A 15,068-nucleotide genomic window follows, 5' to 3' on the forward strand; every position below is an offset into this window, starting at 1 on the left:
CTCTCTTCTCTCTCTCTTTTCTCTCTCTCCTCCTTCCTCTCCCTCTGTCTCTTCCATTCTCCCACTCTCTCCCCCCACCTTTCTCCTTCTATCTCTCCTTTTCTCTCCCTCTCTCTTTCCTCCCTCTCCCTCTCTTTCCCAAGCCCCTTTGCTCTTCTCTTTTATGACAGGGTGGCTTCTTAAGGCTCCCAGCCAGTATGTAGGGCTTAGGATTTCAACAGGTATTAAATGCACACTTGCTATGAGTTAGGCACTGGTAATGAAATAGTGAATAAGACAGGGCAGACCTTTATTCTCCTTGAACTTACATGCTAGTGCGGAATACAGATGTCACTCAAGAAAATATATGATCAAATGAGTCATTTCGGGCAGTCAAATGGGCATAAAGAAATCAAATCAGAGTCATGTAAATATGACTAGCATTCATGATCCCAAATTGAACTGTGAGACCCTCTTTCTCTCGATGAGTCTACAGAAGGATTCTGTTGGCCTTTCGTGGGACACGTGTCCATGCTAGAACCCATCTCTGTGTTCTTGAGACAGGTATGGCTCACTGGTCAGCCCGAATCCCTGGCTGTGCTTCTGGCAGGTCAGGCGTGACCAATGACTTCAGTAGAATCATGAAAAGAAGGCCAGGCCCAGTTCTGCAAAGGACTGCAATGCAGGGCAGACAGAAGAGCGATAGTGGGCCCCTGGCAGGAACCAGGAAGTGTAGCTGCCTGTCCCAGGGTTTCCAAGCAGTGAGTCCTACGCTGTCCACCCCAAGGGCATGACTGACAGTCAGCCAAGTTGGCAACATCCCACTGGACTCCAAAGCCAGCTGCTCCTCAGCCAAGAGCAAATCCCTCAGCCAAAGATTCCATGCCTATCTCTAGAGGCGAAATCTGCTGCCCTCTACCTCCCTGTCCCCAAATCAGTACACACATTTCCCAGGAGGACACTGTGGGGACTCTGTAAAATGTGAGTATAGTCTTAGTAATGATTCCGTAGAAACAGAGAGAACACAGGACTGGCTATTACTTGCGAGGCCTGCGAGAAAGCTGTATAAAGGCCACAGTCATCAAGGGTTCTTATGCTGTTGCTTCCTGTCTTCATTGCCTGCTATCAGTGCAGCAACAGATGTTCTTCACGTATAACAGAATCTAGTCCACATTGATTTTTACCCCCGTTTTGTAGCAAAAAAGAACCCAAAACATTGAACGTGCTACATGTTGGAGAATATATCATTGAACCTTCTCATGAATTCATGACCCTCCCTGCCCTGAGTGTTGTGAAAGGGATCCATTTTCCTGTTGTCATTTTCTCTCCTCCCAAACCTCTACATCCTCAGGTAGGGGAAAATAAGAGCTGTTACAGGTGACAGAACAAGAAATGATAAGAGTGAGGCCTCGAATTCATGCACTGACCTGTGTGTCTATGTGTTTCAGATGAGGGGACTAAATAATCAGTGCACTTGGTCTGTTTTCTTCCCCTTTCCTGAGTAATGATGCATTTTTGTCAGAGAATACATTTTTCTTTTCTTTTTTGGCTGGAGCTCCTAAAACCCAAAAAGTAACAGGAATCTATGGAACAGGAGGCAAATAATCACGAGTGCCAGGACCCCAGACTGCACCATGGCAAAGCCTTTGTAGCAGCAAGAGAAGCCTTGGTATCAAGGATACCATTTTTATCAAATATCAGTACCTGGTCATGGTCAAGAATGGAAAAGGAAGAGAGATGGAAGAGGAGCTTCAGCAGTTGATGGGAGAATAAAAAAACCAGAGTCCTTAGCCAGGCTCGGTGGCCCAGCCTATAATCCTGCACCTTTGGGAGGCTGAGGTGAGTGGATTGCCTGAGCCCGCGGGTTCGAGACCCACCTGGGCAACTTGGCGAGACCTCATCTCTACAATAAATCAAAAATTAGCCGGGCGTGGTAGTGCACGCCTGTAGTTCCAGCTACTTGGAAGGCTGAGATGGAAGGATCGCCGGAGCCCCCAGCAGGTCGAGGCTGCGGTGGCCAGGAGCGGCCACTGCACTCCAATCTGGGCAACAGAGTGAGACTCCAACTCAAAAAAAAAAAGCCAGAGTCCATTCCCATGGCAGTCAACAAATGTTGAGCAAGCCTCACTTTGCATACAAAGTTGGACAAAATGCAAGTGTTGCATTCAAGGGTCCAACAGTCCAGGCAGTTGGACAGTGTCACTTTAGCAAGTGCTGAATCCTCCTCAGAGAGAACTTCACATCAGAATGGAGCATGTATATTCCAGAGACTTGATTGACATGTAGTCCACACATATCTGCTCCAGGCTCCATGGTGGACACCACCTGCATTGGGCTCTCCAGAGAAACAGGACCAATAGGAGATATACCTAGATCTACCTGAAGAGATTCATTATGAAGAACTGGTTCACACAATGATGGGAGAGAAGGCCCATGATCTGCAGTTGGCGAGTTGTAGATGCAAGAAATCCAGTGGTGTAATTTAGTCCGAGGGCAGAAGTCCAATTATGTGAAGGTGTTTGGATGTTACAGTAGAGAAAATGCAGTGGTACAATCTCAACCCAAGTCTTACTGGGTCAAAGCCTTGCTCCCTGCCTGATTGCCCTCACCTATCTCTGCCCAGTATGTGAAACCCATCTTAATATGATCATCTTCCTGAGCAGGTACTCCTCAGGCCTCTCCTTGAGGTCTCACCAGGGGGAACCCTGCCCCTAGCCCGGCTTCTTCTCTGGGCTATATGGTCTGTACCTTCCCTGTCCTTGTCCCTCAGGATCTGTGACATTTGGCAATCCCTTTTTAAATCTAGTTTCGGCCAGGCCCAGTGGCTCACGCCTGTAGTCCCAGCACTTTGAGAGGCTGAAACAGGTGGATTGCTTGAGCCCAGGGGTTCAAGACCAGCCTGGACAACTTGGCAAGACCTCATCTCTACAATTAAAAGAAAATTAGTGGGGCATGGTGTCATGCACCTGTAGTTCCAGCTACTTGGAAGGGCTGAGGCAGAAGGATCACCTGAGTCTAGCAGGTCAAAGATGTGGTAGCCGTGATCGTGCCACTGCACTGCCTGTGTGAAAGAGTGAGACTCTGACTCAAAAAAAAAAAAAAAAAATTAGTCGGGCAGAGTGGCATGCACCTGCAGTCCTGCTACTCAGGAGGCTGAGGCAAAAGGATCGCCTGAAGCCAGGAGATGAGCCGTGATTCGTGCCCAGCCTGGACAACAGAGTGAAACCTAAACTCTAAAATAAAATGAAATCTAGTTTTTTACTGTTCTTTCCCCATTAGAGGTTCTTTTTTCATCTAGCCCTCCTGGTGGTAAGGTGACTATTATGTGAAATCTGCACCAGATTTATTTTCTAACTGCATGAGCAGGGAGTCTGGGATGCCTTCATGTCTACCACTTCATCAGCCTTGATCTTGACCACAGCTCTGCAAGGTCGTCGTTATGGTTATGCCTCTCCTGCAGATGAGGGGCTATCTTGGTGACTTAGGCACCTGAGTGCAGCTCACACAGCTGACCAGAGCTGGAGCTGGGTCTTGTATGGAAATCCCTCTGCTTTTCCTCTTCTGCCACGCAATGTAATCCTAAAGATGACAAGGAAAGGGACTTGTAAAAATATTGTCCTTCTCTTTGAAATACTAAACAAGGGGATAACAGCAGGAGCTTAAACTCCTCCAAGAAAAAAAATGACAAGCTGTGTGGCCCTTAGACAAAGAAAGGAGAATATGTTTCTCCATTCTAAAGCCCACATGAATGGGGCTTTTGTAATTGATTTACTGTAGACAGACAGAATGTGAAGATTATTGAGAATGTCATCCTCATGATTTCCATTCGTGAACCAAAGGGCAGCTATTGAATACTAACTACCTGCCAGGCACTGTGGCACTGGGGAAGAATAATAAGTCATGTTCCCTGCCAGTCTAGAAATTCATATCCCAGTGCTGCCAGGTGCAGGCATGTAAATAAATAATTACATGAAGCATGTGATGAGTTCTCTAATAGAGTTAACTGCAAGTGTCTATGGAACACTGAGGAAGGACCCAGGAACTGCCTTAGATGTTGTTTTGGGGAATGCTTGCAATGAGAATCAGAAAACTCAATTTGCAGTGGCTTAAAATAAAATAGGGGTTTGAATTTTTTACCTAAGAATTCTGGAATAGGCAGCTATAGACATTGGTTCATAGAAGAGCACTGTTTTGACCTCTCTATCATGGTCACAGAATGGCAGTCACGGTTCCATCCATCACATTTTTGTTCACGACAGAATGGTGGGTAGGGTGGGAGGAAGATGACACTAGTCATATCTTAAACTTTTTATTAGGAAATGGAATGCTTCTCCGTGTAACTTTTTGGACAGTCCTGCGTCCCATGGCCACCCCTAACTGCAAGGGAAGTCTGGGAAACCAGAGACTAGGATAATCGTGGTTGGCTGAGGTCTTAAATAGATCATGATCCAATCACGGGGGACTGAGGACATTGCAATTCTAAACAAAATCGGTGTTTGGTTAAGAATGATGAATGAGGTGGAGATGGAGATGTTGGAAGGCAGACTTCTACCATGAGTGTTCATGAGTATCCCGGGAACACTTTGCAGAAGAGGTATATTTGAGCTCAGCCTTGCAGGATGAGTGGTCATTGGTATGAAAAGGTAAGGCGTGGTAGAGAGGAAGTGAGGACCTTCTAGCATGGGGGGCAGGGAGCCATGCAAAGACATAAAGTCTTGAAAGACAAGTTCAAGAAATGCCAGGAATGCCTTTTAGCCTCGGGATAAAGGCAGAATCCCTGAGTAGGAACCAGTCTACAACAGGCTTAACCACCAGGCTAAGGAATATAGATGTTCTGTGGATTGTAGAAAGTCCATGGCAGTCTTACAATGGAGATCCGTTTTCCAATGCCACTTATCCCAGTAACGGAAGAGATGAGAGCCATGTCCTTATCGCCTGGTGTTTGCACACAGGCTCTGATTTCCAGCCCTTTTACACCATTAGTTACTTTTATGAACCCTCTGTGGTCTAAGTATTTCAGAAATTTTGGCTGAACTCTTTCCACAGCCTTGTCCTTGTACTGAGATCTTGCGCCTGCCTTTGAACTGCCTTTTCCTGTGCCCTTGAGGGGTGATAGAGTTTCTTATTTCCCCTTTAATCACACATTGACTTTTGCTGCCTTCCCAGATGATGTTTAAGTTTCCTGGATGGTAATCAATTTCTGTCACTTTTCTCTGGCTCACTACCGGCTGACTCCAAGTCTGCACATATAGTTGCATTTCAGATCCAATCAGATCACACCCATGGGGCCTCTGGTGCTTGGCAGCTTCTGCAGTCCACCTGGCATCCAACCTTGATGCTTCCCTCTGCTTCCTGCCAAGATGGAGGTTCAGTCTGTGTATCTGGGAAATCCTAAATCACCCCTCCAGTCTAGGGACTGGTGTTAGGAAGGGAGAGTAGGTTTCATCTCTTATATTTTATAGATCTCCTGTTCATTTTTGTGAACTGAGTCATTTAATAATAACAGATTGGGGAGAAATAAGGGACACAGATTTCTAATTTCTCCATCTGTTTGGTTCAACTTCTGCCTATCCCACTTTCTAACTACATAACTTGAAGCAATTTGCTAAACTTTCCTCATTTGAAAGATGGCAGAGTGAGACTTGTCTCATGGAGAGTAAAGGAGCTCTTAAAAGCAAAGTGTCCAGAGCAGCACGTGGCACTCAGGAAAAACTGATATTAGTTGCTAATAATCATTATGATTATTACTGTGATCATGTGCCTCCCAAAGTAGAATAACTTATGATAGGTTTTCATCACTACCTTTTAGATCCCCATGCGAGTATCAGTTCCTCACAAAAATCTATTTGGGGCACATTCTCCAGTGTCACTCTGTCTCAGATATGAAAGCTTGTCAGTAAACTTCTTCTACTCTGCCAGCTCGCTGCCCCCAAGCCAGCAATGATAGGTGAAACTTTCCCTCAAGGGACCAGGAAATGACATTTCTCAGCAGTCAGACTAGCACCAGTCAAAAATATCAGCAATACGAATCCCAAGTCAGATTTTCAGAGTCAGAAATGTAGTTTAGTGGAAGGAGCAGTGGCCCAAAGAGACAGAAGCTGGCCTCTCCTTCTACTTCTTCTGTATGGCTCTGAGCAAGTCATTTTCCCACTCTGGGTTTTGGTTTCTTTGTACTTACGGTGGCCCTGCCCGGGAAAATCACTAACAACCTCTCTTTAAATGCACACTATCATACTTGTAACTTAAAATGCAAGCTGCAAGTTCCAGAAAGAGAGTTTTGATCTCCTGTGTTTATCTCTGCATAACCCCTAGGTCAGGGCCTAGCACATAATCAGTACTCATTTTAATATCTGTTGAATAAATATATGATGTCATAGAAAGCAAAAGATTTTACAGTAAGGCAGACCTGATTTTGTGTGAAGCTCGATCACTTATTTGCTTAGTGACCCAGGGTTAGTCTGAACCTCAGACTCATCATCTGTGAAACGAGGATCATAATAAAAACAACCTTACTAGGTTGTTTTGATTGAATGTAATCATGTATGTATGCACATACATACATGGCCACATTTAATCTAGAGAAATAATAGCTATCATTTACACCTATGTATATGTATATGTATTCATACATATGTAAAAAGTCCTGGCCTAGTGTCTAGTATATAATGGGTATTAAATAAATAATAGCTATTAATTATTTTTTTCAATGCTAGCAAAAAGTCAGGGAGTATTCTATATCCTGATAATTAAAAACTAGGGTATATTATGTAAATCTGAATATACCTTAATAGACTGAGAGCAGCTTACCTCTCAGGGGGCAGCTGGATTAAAAAGGGGTTTGCACAACCCCCTTTGCTTGCCAATGACCCACCATCCTCTCCCCCTGCCTTCCTTTTTATACAGCACCAGCATTTGCCTGTAGTCAACTCACAAACCCACATCACTAAACAGATACCGAAAAGGTTGGGGTTCGATGGGATAAAGGAAGGCATGGGTTGAGTTGGGGAGCACCAAGAGACATAGGTCCCAGTCCCAGCCTTGACCTGGCACAGACTAACCATGTGATCTTGGGCATGTCATCTCTCCTCTCTGTAAACCTTATTTTCCTCATCTGTCAAATACTCAGCCCACTGACACTAGACATGATAGCCATTAAGAACCTGGGGTTTTAGGGTATAGATCTGGCTTCCAGTGTCAGCTCTGAACATCCTGGCTGTGAGATATAGACAAGTCACATACCATCTCCATTAAAGTGACCAGTGAAATTCAAATGTGCTTATTTGGAGGATTTGATGAGACAGTGTCTCCAAAGTACCTGGCAGATTTGTGTGCAGTGCACTAAGCTTTGTCTGGGGGCCCATAGGGCAGCCCTTATTTTCACTTAGTTTAAGTTTCTGCCTATGGAGGAAGCCCAGGTATCCTAAGTCAGATGCGCATCCATCAGCCTTCCTGCTGGCTCAGCACTTGGCAAGCACCAGGAGCATTCACAGAGAAGACATGATCCCCACTGGGTGTGAGTGACACCAGCCCACATGCAATTATTTTAATGCATAGCCCAGGATCTTCTTATGCCCAGATTGGATGTGTTCTCAGGGGAGAGTCTTCTCTCTCGTACCCTTTAAAAAGGCACGGGAAGAAAACTACATTTTGCACACTCATCAAAAAACAAGCCTCACCAAGTAGTCTCACTCCAAGCAGTACCTGCCAGTCCTCTCTGTACCCTCCAGAATGCTGAGTGCCTGCCTTCTCCCTACTGGTGCAGGAGAAAGAAGCGCCGAACACTAGTGGCTCAATCTGGTTGCCCCATCTTTGAGGAGGAAGACATAGATACCATGCTAGGCATTATTTAATCTTCCCAACTTATCTTGTCAGGCTTCCTGACCCCCACCTTGCACTTGAGGAACCTGAGGTTCCAAGAAGAGAAATGAGTGGCACAAGGACATACCAGCTGGTAAAGAGTCCCACAACTGGCAAAGCTACGGTCGAAAGAGCAAGAACAGTGGACCTCAGACCAACCGATGTCTGAATCCCAGTCTCAGTTACAGTGTCCCAGCTGTGAGATATGGGTAAATCACATATATCTCTATAAAGTGGACAGTGAGTTTCAAATGGGCCTATTTAGAGGATTTAATGAGATGGTGTCTCCAAAGTACCTGGCAGATTTGCACACAGGGTCATTAATGGTCGTATTCTCAGTGCTCCATGGCAGATGCCAAGGCAAGGCTGAGCCCCAGCACAACAGAGATTCAGACGTCGGCTGGTCTGAGGTCCACGGTTCTTGCTCTGGCTACGTAGCATTGCCAATTATGGGAGGTCAGGGAGAATGTAGTTTGGACCAAATAGACTTCCTGTTATTCACCATACCAGGGAGAAAACTGGTCTTGGAGAGCAATGTTTATCCAGCCAACTTCAAGGGCTATTACTAATGTACCTCCCTGAAAAAAGAGGGCAGAGGGAACAGGATCTTCCCAATATCTCTACAGGTGGCAGACCCTAGACCTGCTGCAGACTCACAGACAGAGGCTGGCGTAAGGAGGTAATCAGGCAGTGACTGAGTTGTGGATACCCAGTTCCTTTCCTCAGTGTCTTGATCCGATCCTGCTACTTGACATTTATTTGTCATGTTTCTGGAGGCCGGGAAATCTAAGATCAGGGCAACTGCAGATTGAGTGTCTGGTGAAGACTCGTTTTCTAATTCATAGATGGCACCTTCTCACTGTGTCCTCGGGTGGTAGAAGGGGATGAGGGAGCTCTTAGGGCCTCCTTTCTAAGGGCACTAATTCCATTCATGAGAACTCTTCCCTCGTGACTTAACAACTTCCCTAAGGTCTCCCTACGGTCCTCCTAATACCATCATCTTGAGGGTTAGGATTTCAACATATGAATTCTGTAGGTCTTAAACTTATGTCCATTATGTTAGATTTTTCTAGTCAGTCCTCACAGGAGGACAGAGTAAGGGCATTAGGGGACTATTGAGGGGATGGTGAGAGCTGTTTTGTTTCCTCTACAATCAGACACAACATGAAAAGGGACATTTTAAAAGCCTGGCTTCTCCTGTTCTCCGCAGTACAGAGGAAAAAAACGGGGACTTTGGAGTCAGACTTATGTTCAAAGCCTAACTCCTTGATCACCAGCTAGGTGGCCTTGGGCAAGTCACTTCTTCACTGTTTCTTCATCTTTACAATTGCATACTTTGTTAGGGTCATTGTGAGGGTTCAAAGAAGCCAGTGAATGTAAAACTGTCAGTGAAGTGTTCCACGATAGATGAGCCCACTAGGAAAGAGCTCAGTCAAGGGAATGGACAGTGGCCACTCAGAATGCGTCCCTTTCTCATCACAGGTGTCCCATGAGGGGCTTCCTGGGGACCAGGCTCAGGTTTTCACTCCATTGTCCTGAGGCTCAGCCTTCCCTTGACATCTGCCATGGGGCATTTAGAATATGACTGTTTATGACCGGGGACACTGTCACAGAGCCGACTCCTTGGGGTCCTTCCCTGACTTTGTTCTTAATACTCTGTCATTTCCTTCACTTGGATCCACTCTCTTGTCCCCTTTGACCCTCTGCCTCTGCCCCATCATTCAGGGTCTGGCTCATGTAGCTCAGCTGTGAGAGCCCCATCTGACTGACCCAACCATCAGTCTTCTCGGTGCTTAGTAAACATCTCTAGTGCATCCTGCCTCTACAGGTCCCTGCGTGCTGATCTCAGAAACAGCAGAAGTACAAGGAGTGATTAAGTAGGTGGACCCTGGAGCCAGCAGCTGAGGCCAAGCCTAATTCTTTGTGACCACAGGCAAATTACAGAGTCTTTCTATGCTTCTGTTTTCACATCCATAAATGGGATTGATCATAGTTTGCCCCCATAGTTTGCCCCCATAGTCTTGTTATGAGTATTCAGTAAAATAATACAAATTATTTATTACCAGTAGATTACCACATAATGACAATGAATCATTGTTAATACCAATAATGAGTGCCGTTTAATATTAATAATAAATTAAGGTGCTTTCTTAAAGCCAATTTTAGCCCACATTAAATAGTCTGTAGATACTTAATTGCTTTTTCCAGCTTTTTTTTCCTCTTGTGCTTGTCTTGTCTCTGTAACCAAATCAGAAACTGTGTCCCCCCCCCAGGGGAACAATTCTCTCAGCTGGAAGTTGCACCTGACTGATAACTGACATCCTTGGCTCTAGTTTCGCCTTTCTACAAGTGTCTTCTACCATGTAGTCAGAGTGATCTCAAACCTAGCCTTAGTAATTTCTCCCTCCTTAAAAAGTAATTTCTCCCTCCTTAAAAACCTCCAGTACTTATAGGCCTCCCAAGTCTAGGGCCTCACCCCAGTAATGCTCCAGCCACCCCCATCCCCACACCCAGCTGCAATGCTGACTTCTCATTTTCCAGATGAGCCACTCCACTCCTGTGTCTTCCCTGTGCCTCGGGCCCTGGCTTCCCAGGAAGCTCCTGCCTATCCTTCAAGCCCCAACGAGCTCCTTGGATGCGTCTCTCAGCATCCTAGAGCTGTTCCTCCTTCTTGATCCTTCGCCCATTATTGCAATCTAATTACCTGCGTGTGGCCTCTTCTCCCCAGCAGACGATGAGTGTGCTGAGGCCAGACCCCAGTGTCACTTGCCTCTGGCCGTCCCCTAGCCTGGTACACTGTAGGCACTAAATAGCACCAGCACCTGTTGAATACTGGCTCTGTGTCTAGGCGCTAGTCACATGCTTTGTACGTATTAACTCATTTATTTTTCACCTTTATTAGGCAGTGTATCACTCAGAGTCCTGACTGAAGGCAGAAACTATAGCGATTATTTGAACAGAGAAATTAATCTTTACAATGGTAACTAGAGTGTTCACTTGGTACCTAACAAAACAAAAGTAGAAAATTACAGGAAACACTTACTACACCTAGAGCTGGAGGAGCAGAGAGAAGAGAAGGGAATTGGAATGCTGGGGACAGGACTCAGATCTCTAGGGTGGGGCCACCAGCCAATTCCAGCGGCAGTGGCACTGGGTGGGGAAGGGAGGACGATGAAGCATGTTTCAAGTGTTGGAAAAACTGCAGAATGGATTTAGCTGCTGCAGAGGGAAGGAAGTGCCACTGCCCAGCTGAAGAAAGGAGATAAGGTGGTGCTCCCAGGAACCGGAAGCCACGGGGGAGAAAGTGCCTCTCTCCTCCTCCTGGCCCTGGCTTCCCCATTGTGTTCCCTGTTGGCAGTGACTGAAGGCAGCTGCTGGCCAAGTAGAAATATGGTTTGCAGAGTCCAGGCCTCAGCATCACAAAGCAGGTTTGCGTTCGAAAGGCAATAGTTTAATAACTGGCACAGGCAGTATTTGTTACTATTCCCAGTTCACGGATGAGGAAAGAGGCATAGAGAGATTTGGTATTTTGTCCAAGATTAAATGACTACCTAGATCAGAGTCAGGATTTGATCCCAGGCAATGCCATAAATGTTGAACGAATGAATGAGTGAGTGAAGAATGAATAAGTAGACCCACAAATAATGCTCAACCCGGCACCAAGCCATGGCTTCCTGCATATGCGGTGTCCCTCCTGCTTGACTGCCTCCATATCCCCCTGCAGGTCATCCACTGGAACTCCCCCAAGAAGCTTCGGGTGAAGAACAAGCACGTAGAGTTTTTTCGCAACCTCTACCTGACCTTCCTGGAGTATGACGGGAACCTTCTGAGGCGGGAGCTGTTTGGCTGCCCCAGCGAAGCTGATGTCAACAGTGAAAACGTGAGTGGCTCGCGGGGCATGGCAGGAAAGGGGCGGCTTTCTGTGCGCATCTGTTGAGGACCTTGATGAGAATGATGCCATCCCTGCCTGGGGTCTGCTGGCTGGTAGGGGACACAGGCACGTCAGCAGATCACACCTCCACGCTGATGGCTGTGGGTGCAAACAGGGTATGCTTGGCCCAGGCGTCAGGAGTGAGTTTCTAAGCAAAAGGAACAAAAACCACCAGTGCAACGACAGATCAAGTATCTCTCATAGCCAGGAAGCACCAAAGCCTCTGTGGATAGGACATCCACATGTGAGACCCAGGATTCAGTGAGGACAGTGCGTGGGGTGGCACAAAGAGAGATTTTCTCCAGAAATGGGCCTCTTCAGGAGTCAGTGTGACTAAAGACAGAGTTAGGGAAGTAGCCACAGCCATCACTACCATCTACTATATTTTTCTTTTTCTTTGCCATTTATAATTTTTTTTATATTTCGTATGATGTTCATAGAAATCCTCTTCAAGAGTTGAAAAAATGGAGCCACAGAGAGATTAGGCGAATTTCCCATCTTCACATAGCAAACAAGAAGCAAATCTCAGACTGATCCCGAGTTCTAAGAAGATGGGGGCTGGGTACGGTGGCTCATGCCTGTAATCCCAGCACTTTGGGAGGCTGAGGCAGGAGGATCACTTGAGCCCAGGAGTTTGAGACCAGCCTGGGTAGCATAGTGAGATCTAGTCTCTTAAAAATAATAATAATAAAAGAGATGGGGAAGAGACACTTTAGCAGAAAGACCTGGGCATGTGGCATCAGGGTGACCTGGGTTTGACTTTAATTCCTTCCAGTTACTACCTCTGTGGCCCCAGATAAGTAACTCAACCTCTCTGTGCTTCAGTTTCCTCAAGTGTCAATTGAGGAATAAAAACTTCGATAGGGATATTGTGCAAGTAGGTGAGAAATTGCACATAAAGCACCCAGCTTGGTGTCTGCCGATGTTAAATGCTCAATAAATATTTGCTCCCTGCCCTTTCCTGACCTTTAGTATTTGGTACAGAAGTAATTAGTTCATTCATTCAGCCAACAAACATTTACTGAGGTCCCTCTGCTTACTCTGAGCAGTGAGTATTCACAGGTGAGAAAGGACATTGGTTTCTGCTCTCATGGTGGCGGAAACACAATTAATAACTGAACAAATTATCAAGAACAGCTATCAGCCAGTGTATTAGAAAGTAGCAGAGAAGCTCCACTGGTTTAGGGGGACAGGGAAGATTTCTATGAGAAGGCGACATTTAATCTGAAGCCTGAATGACAAAAATGAGCCTGCCATGGAGGAGCAAGGGACATATGTTTCTGGAGGAGGCAGTAGCTGGTGCAAAGACCCTGAGGCAGGACAGGCTCATGGTACAGAACAGAAGGATGGCCAGTGTGCCGGGGGCTGGTGGGGAGAGAGAGAGGGATCAGGGGCCAGATTGGTAGGGGCTTTGTAAGCCAATGAGGTTTATCTGAGGTACGATTATTGCTGATTGAAAACTTTTCCCAATACCCCGCCATGACGACTTGAAATATAGTCAGCATTGGCATTGGCGATTTTTGACAGTCTCTACAGAGACTGAATTTTGTTGGTTTAAAAAAAAAAAGAGTCAGAATTTTGATTTATTTTTACTTTTTATTTATTTAATTTTTTGAGTTGGAGTCTCACTCTGTTGCCCAGACTGGAGTGCAGTGGCTGCTCCCGGCCACCGCAGCCTTGACCTGCTGTGCTCCGGCGATCCTTCCGCCTCAGCCTTCCAAGTAGCCGGAATTACAGGCATGTGCTACCACGCCCGGCTGATTTGATATATTATTGTTATTGTTTTTGTAGGGGTTTTTTTTTTGGATGTAGTGAGAATGCTTTTAGGCTCCCTATGGCAGGGAGGGCACCTAAGGACCATAGGAAGGAATGCAGCTCATCTGGTCTTTTGTCAGGATGACTTTGGTCACCATGCACCCCTGCAGTCTGTTATTGGGTCCCCCAGTCACAGTGGAGTTGTCTCGACCCTGCCCCATCACCTGGATGTCTCCTCAGTATCCTCCCTTCTTCACATTTCACAGAGACGAAAAAACCATGGAGCCCTTGAACTCTCTCTGGTTCTGGGAATCACTTAGAGGCTTCAGCAAATACTGTTTTCTTTTGGTGTTTCTTTCAGTTCTCTTTGCTCAAATCAGTATTCGTCATCGTCATTATGTGAGCGTCCATTCAGCACTTCTTTCCAAACATTAAATGAAAACTGTTCTCTTGCCTCTTTTTTCTGCCCCCTCCATCGAGGAGGCTCAAATAAAAAACCTTGCAGGATGAAGCATCAGTGAGTCACCCACAGGGGTGAGCTCCGTGCTGGGCTCTCAGTGTTGTCGGAAACGGGGCTCCCTTTATAAATGACTCACCAGCTTTTCCTACCATCTTCTGCTCCCGGGGAAGAATCAGAGTGGAGCTGTCCTCCATCCTCCATGGTCTTTCTCGGAATCCTTCTGGAAACCCGTGACTCTATTTATTTGCTCAGTAAGAGTGTGTGAATACTGGCCACATGCCAGATGCCCTGCAGGGCACTGGGGTTGAATGAGAGACTGAGCCAGTCCCTAGTATAAGTGGCCTAAAGCTTAAAAGTCTTAGAGATGCTGGGAGGAAGGACTGTCCAACCTGAGAGTCGTAAGTGACAGAGCCGCCTTCTCTACTCGTGACTATCATCCCAGCCTCTCCCCACCATGGTCACTCTGCACGAGCCCACCCGCCTCCTCATCCTTCCTACATTCCAGGCTCAGCCAAGGGCCTTTGCGCTTACTGTCCCCAGTGTCTGGAATGCCCTGTCGCCTGGTGTTTAAAATGTCCCAAAAGTGGCCTCATCAGAAACTTTCCCTACCCACCCATTCCCCCCCACACAAAGTAACCTATTAAGTTACTTTCCATCACACACCCTGTTTTCTTTTCATGGGAGCATGTACTGCTGTCTGCAGTTACCTGGTCTATCTGTTTTGTTAGGGGCCTCCAGAATGTTAGGTCAGGTCCTCTGGGGGTGTGGTGTGAGTGTGCCACATGAAAGATGCAAAGAATTGCATAAAAGTTAGGTCAGAAAATATAGTTTATTTAAAAGTAAATTAGAGAGAGAGAGAAAGAAAGAGGAGATTCACCTCCTCAAGGTAGGGAAGGGCGCCAAAGCCAGGAAACATGGTGACAGTGACAGCCATAGCTCAGAGAGCACATGGCCACGCCTGGCTGCTTGAGGTTGAATGCTTTTAACCCTTCCCTTTGAAGGGGGAAGGTCATTGGTGATTGGGTGGCGGTCTGCTCATGAAGGGGCAGGTAAGCCCGCCCACCTCCTCCTCAGGTGATGGACAGG

General features: G+C 46.3%; 1 protein-coding gene across 1 annotated transcript in view; it reads left to right on the top strand.

Moving 5' to 3' along the window:
* LARGE1 (LARGE xylosyl- and glucuronyltransferase 1) overlaps nt 1–15,068 on the top strand; it is a 515,425-nt gene that overhangs the window by 445,913 nt on the left and 54,444 nt on the right. Inside the window, exon 10 of the mRNA XM_008064872.2 lies at nt 11,561–11,716. Coding sequence (XP_008063063.1) covers nt 11,561–11,716 — 156 coding nt within the window. The remainder of the gene's footprint in view (nt 1–11,560; nt 11,717–15,068) is intronic.

The sequence above is a fragment of the Carlito syrichta genome, unplaced genomic scaffold, assembly GCF_000164805.1.
Source record: "Carlito syrichta isolate Samal-C Ts95f unplaced genomic scaffold, Tarsius_syrichta-2.0.1 Scaffold308088, whole genome shotgun sequence".
Lineage (NCBI taxonomy): Eukaryota > Metazoa > Chordata > Mammalia > Primates > Tarsiidae > Carlito > Carlito syrichta.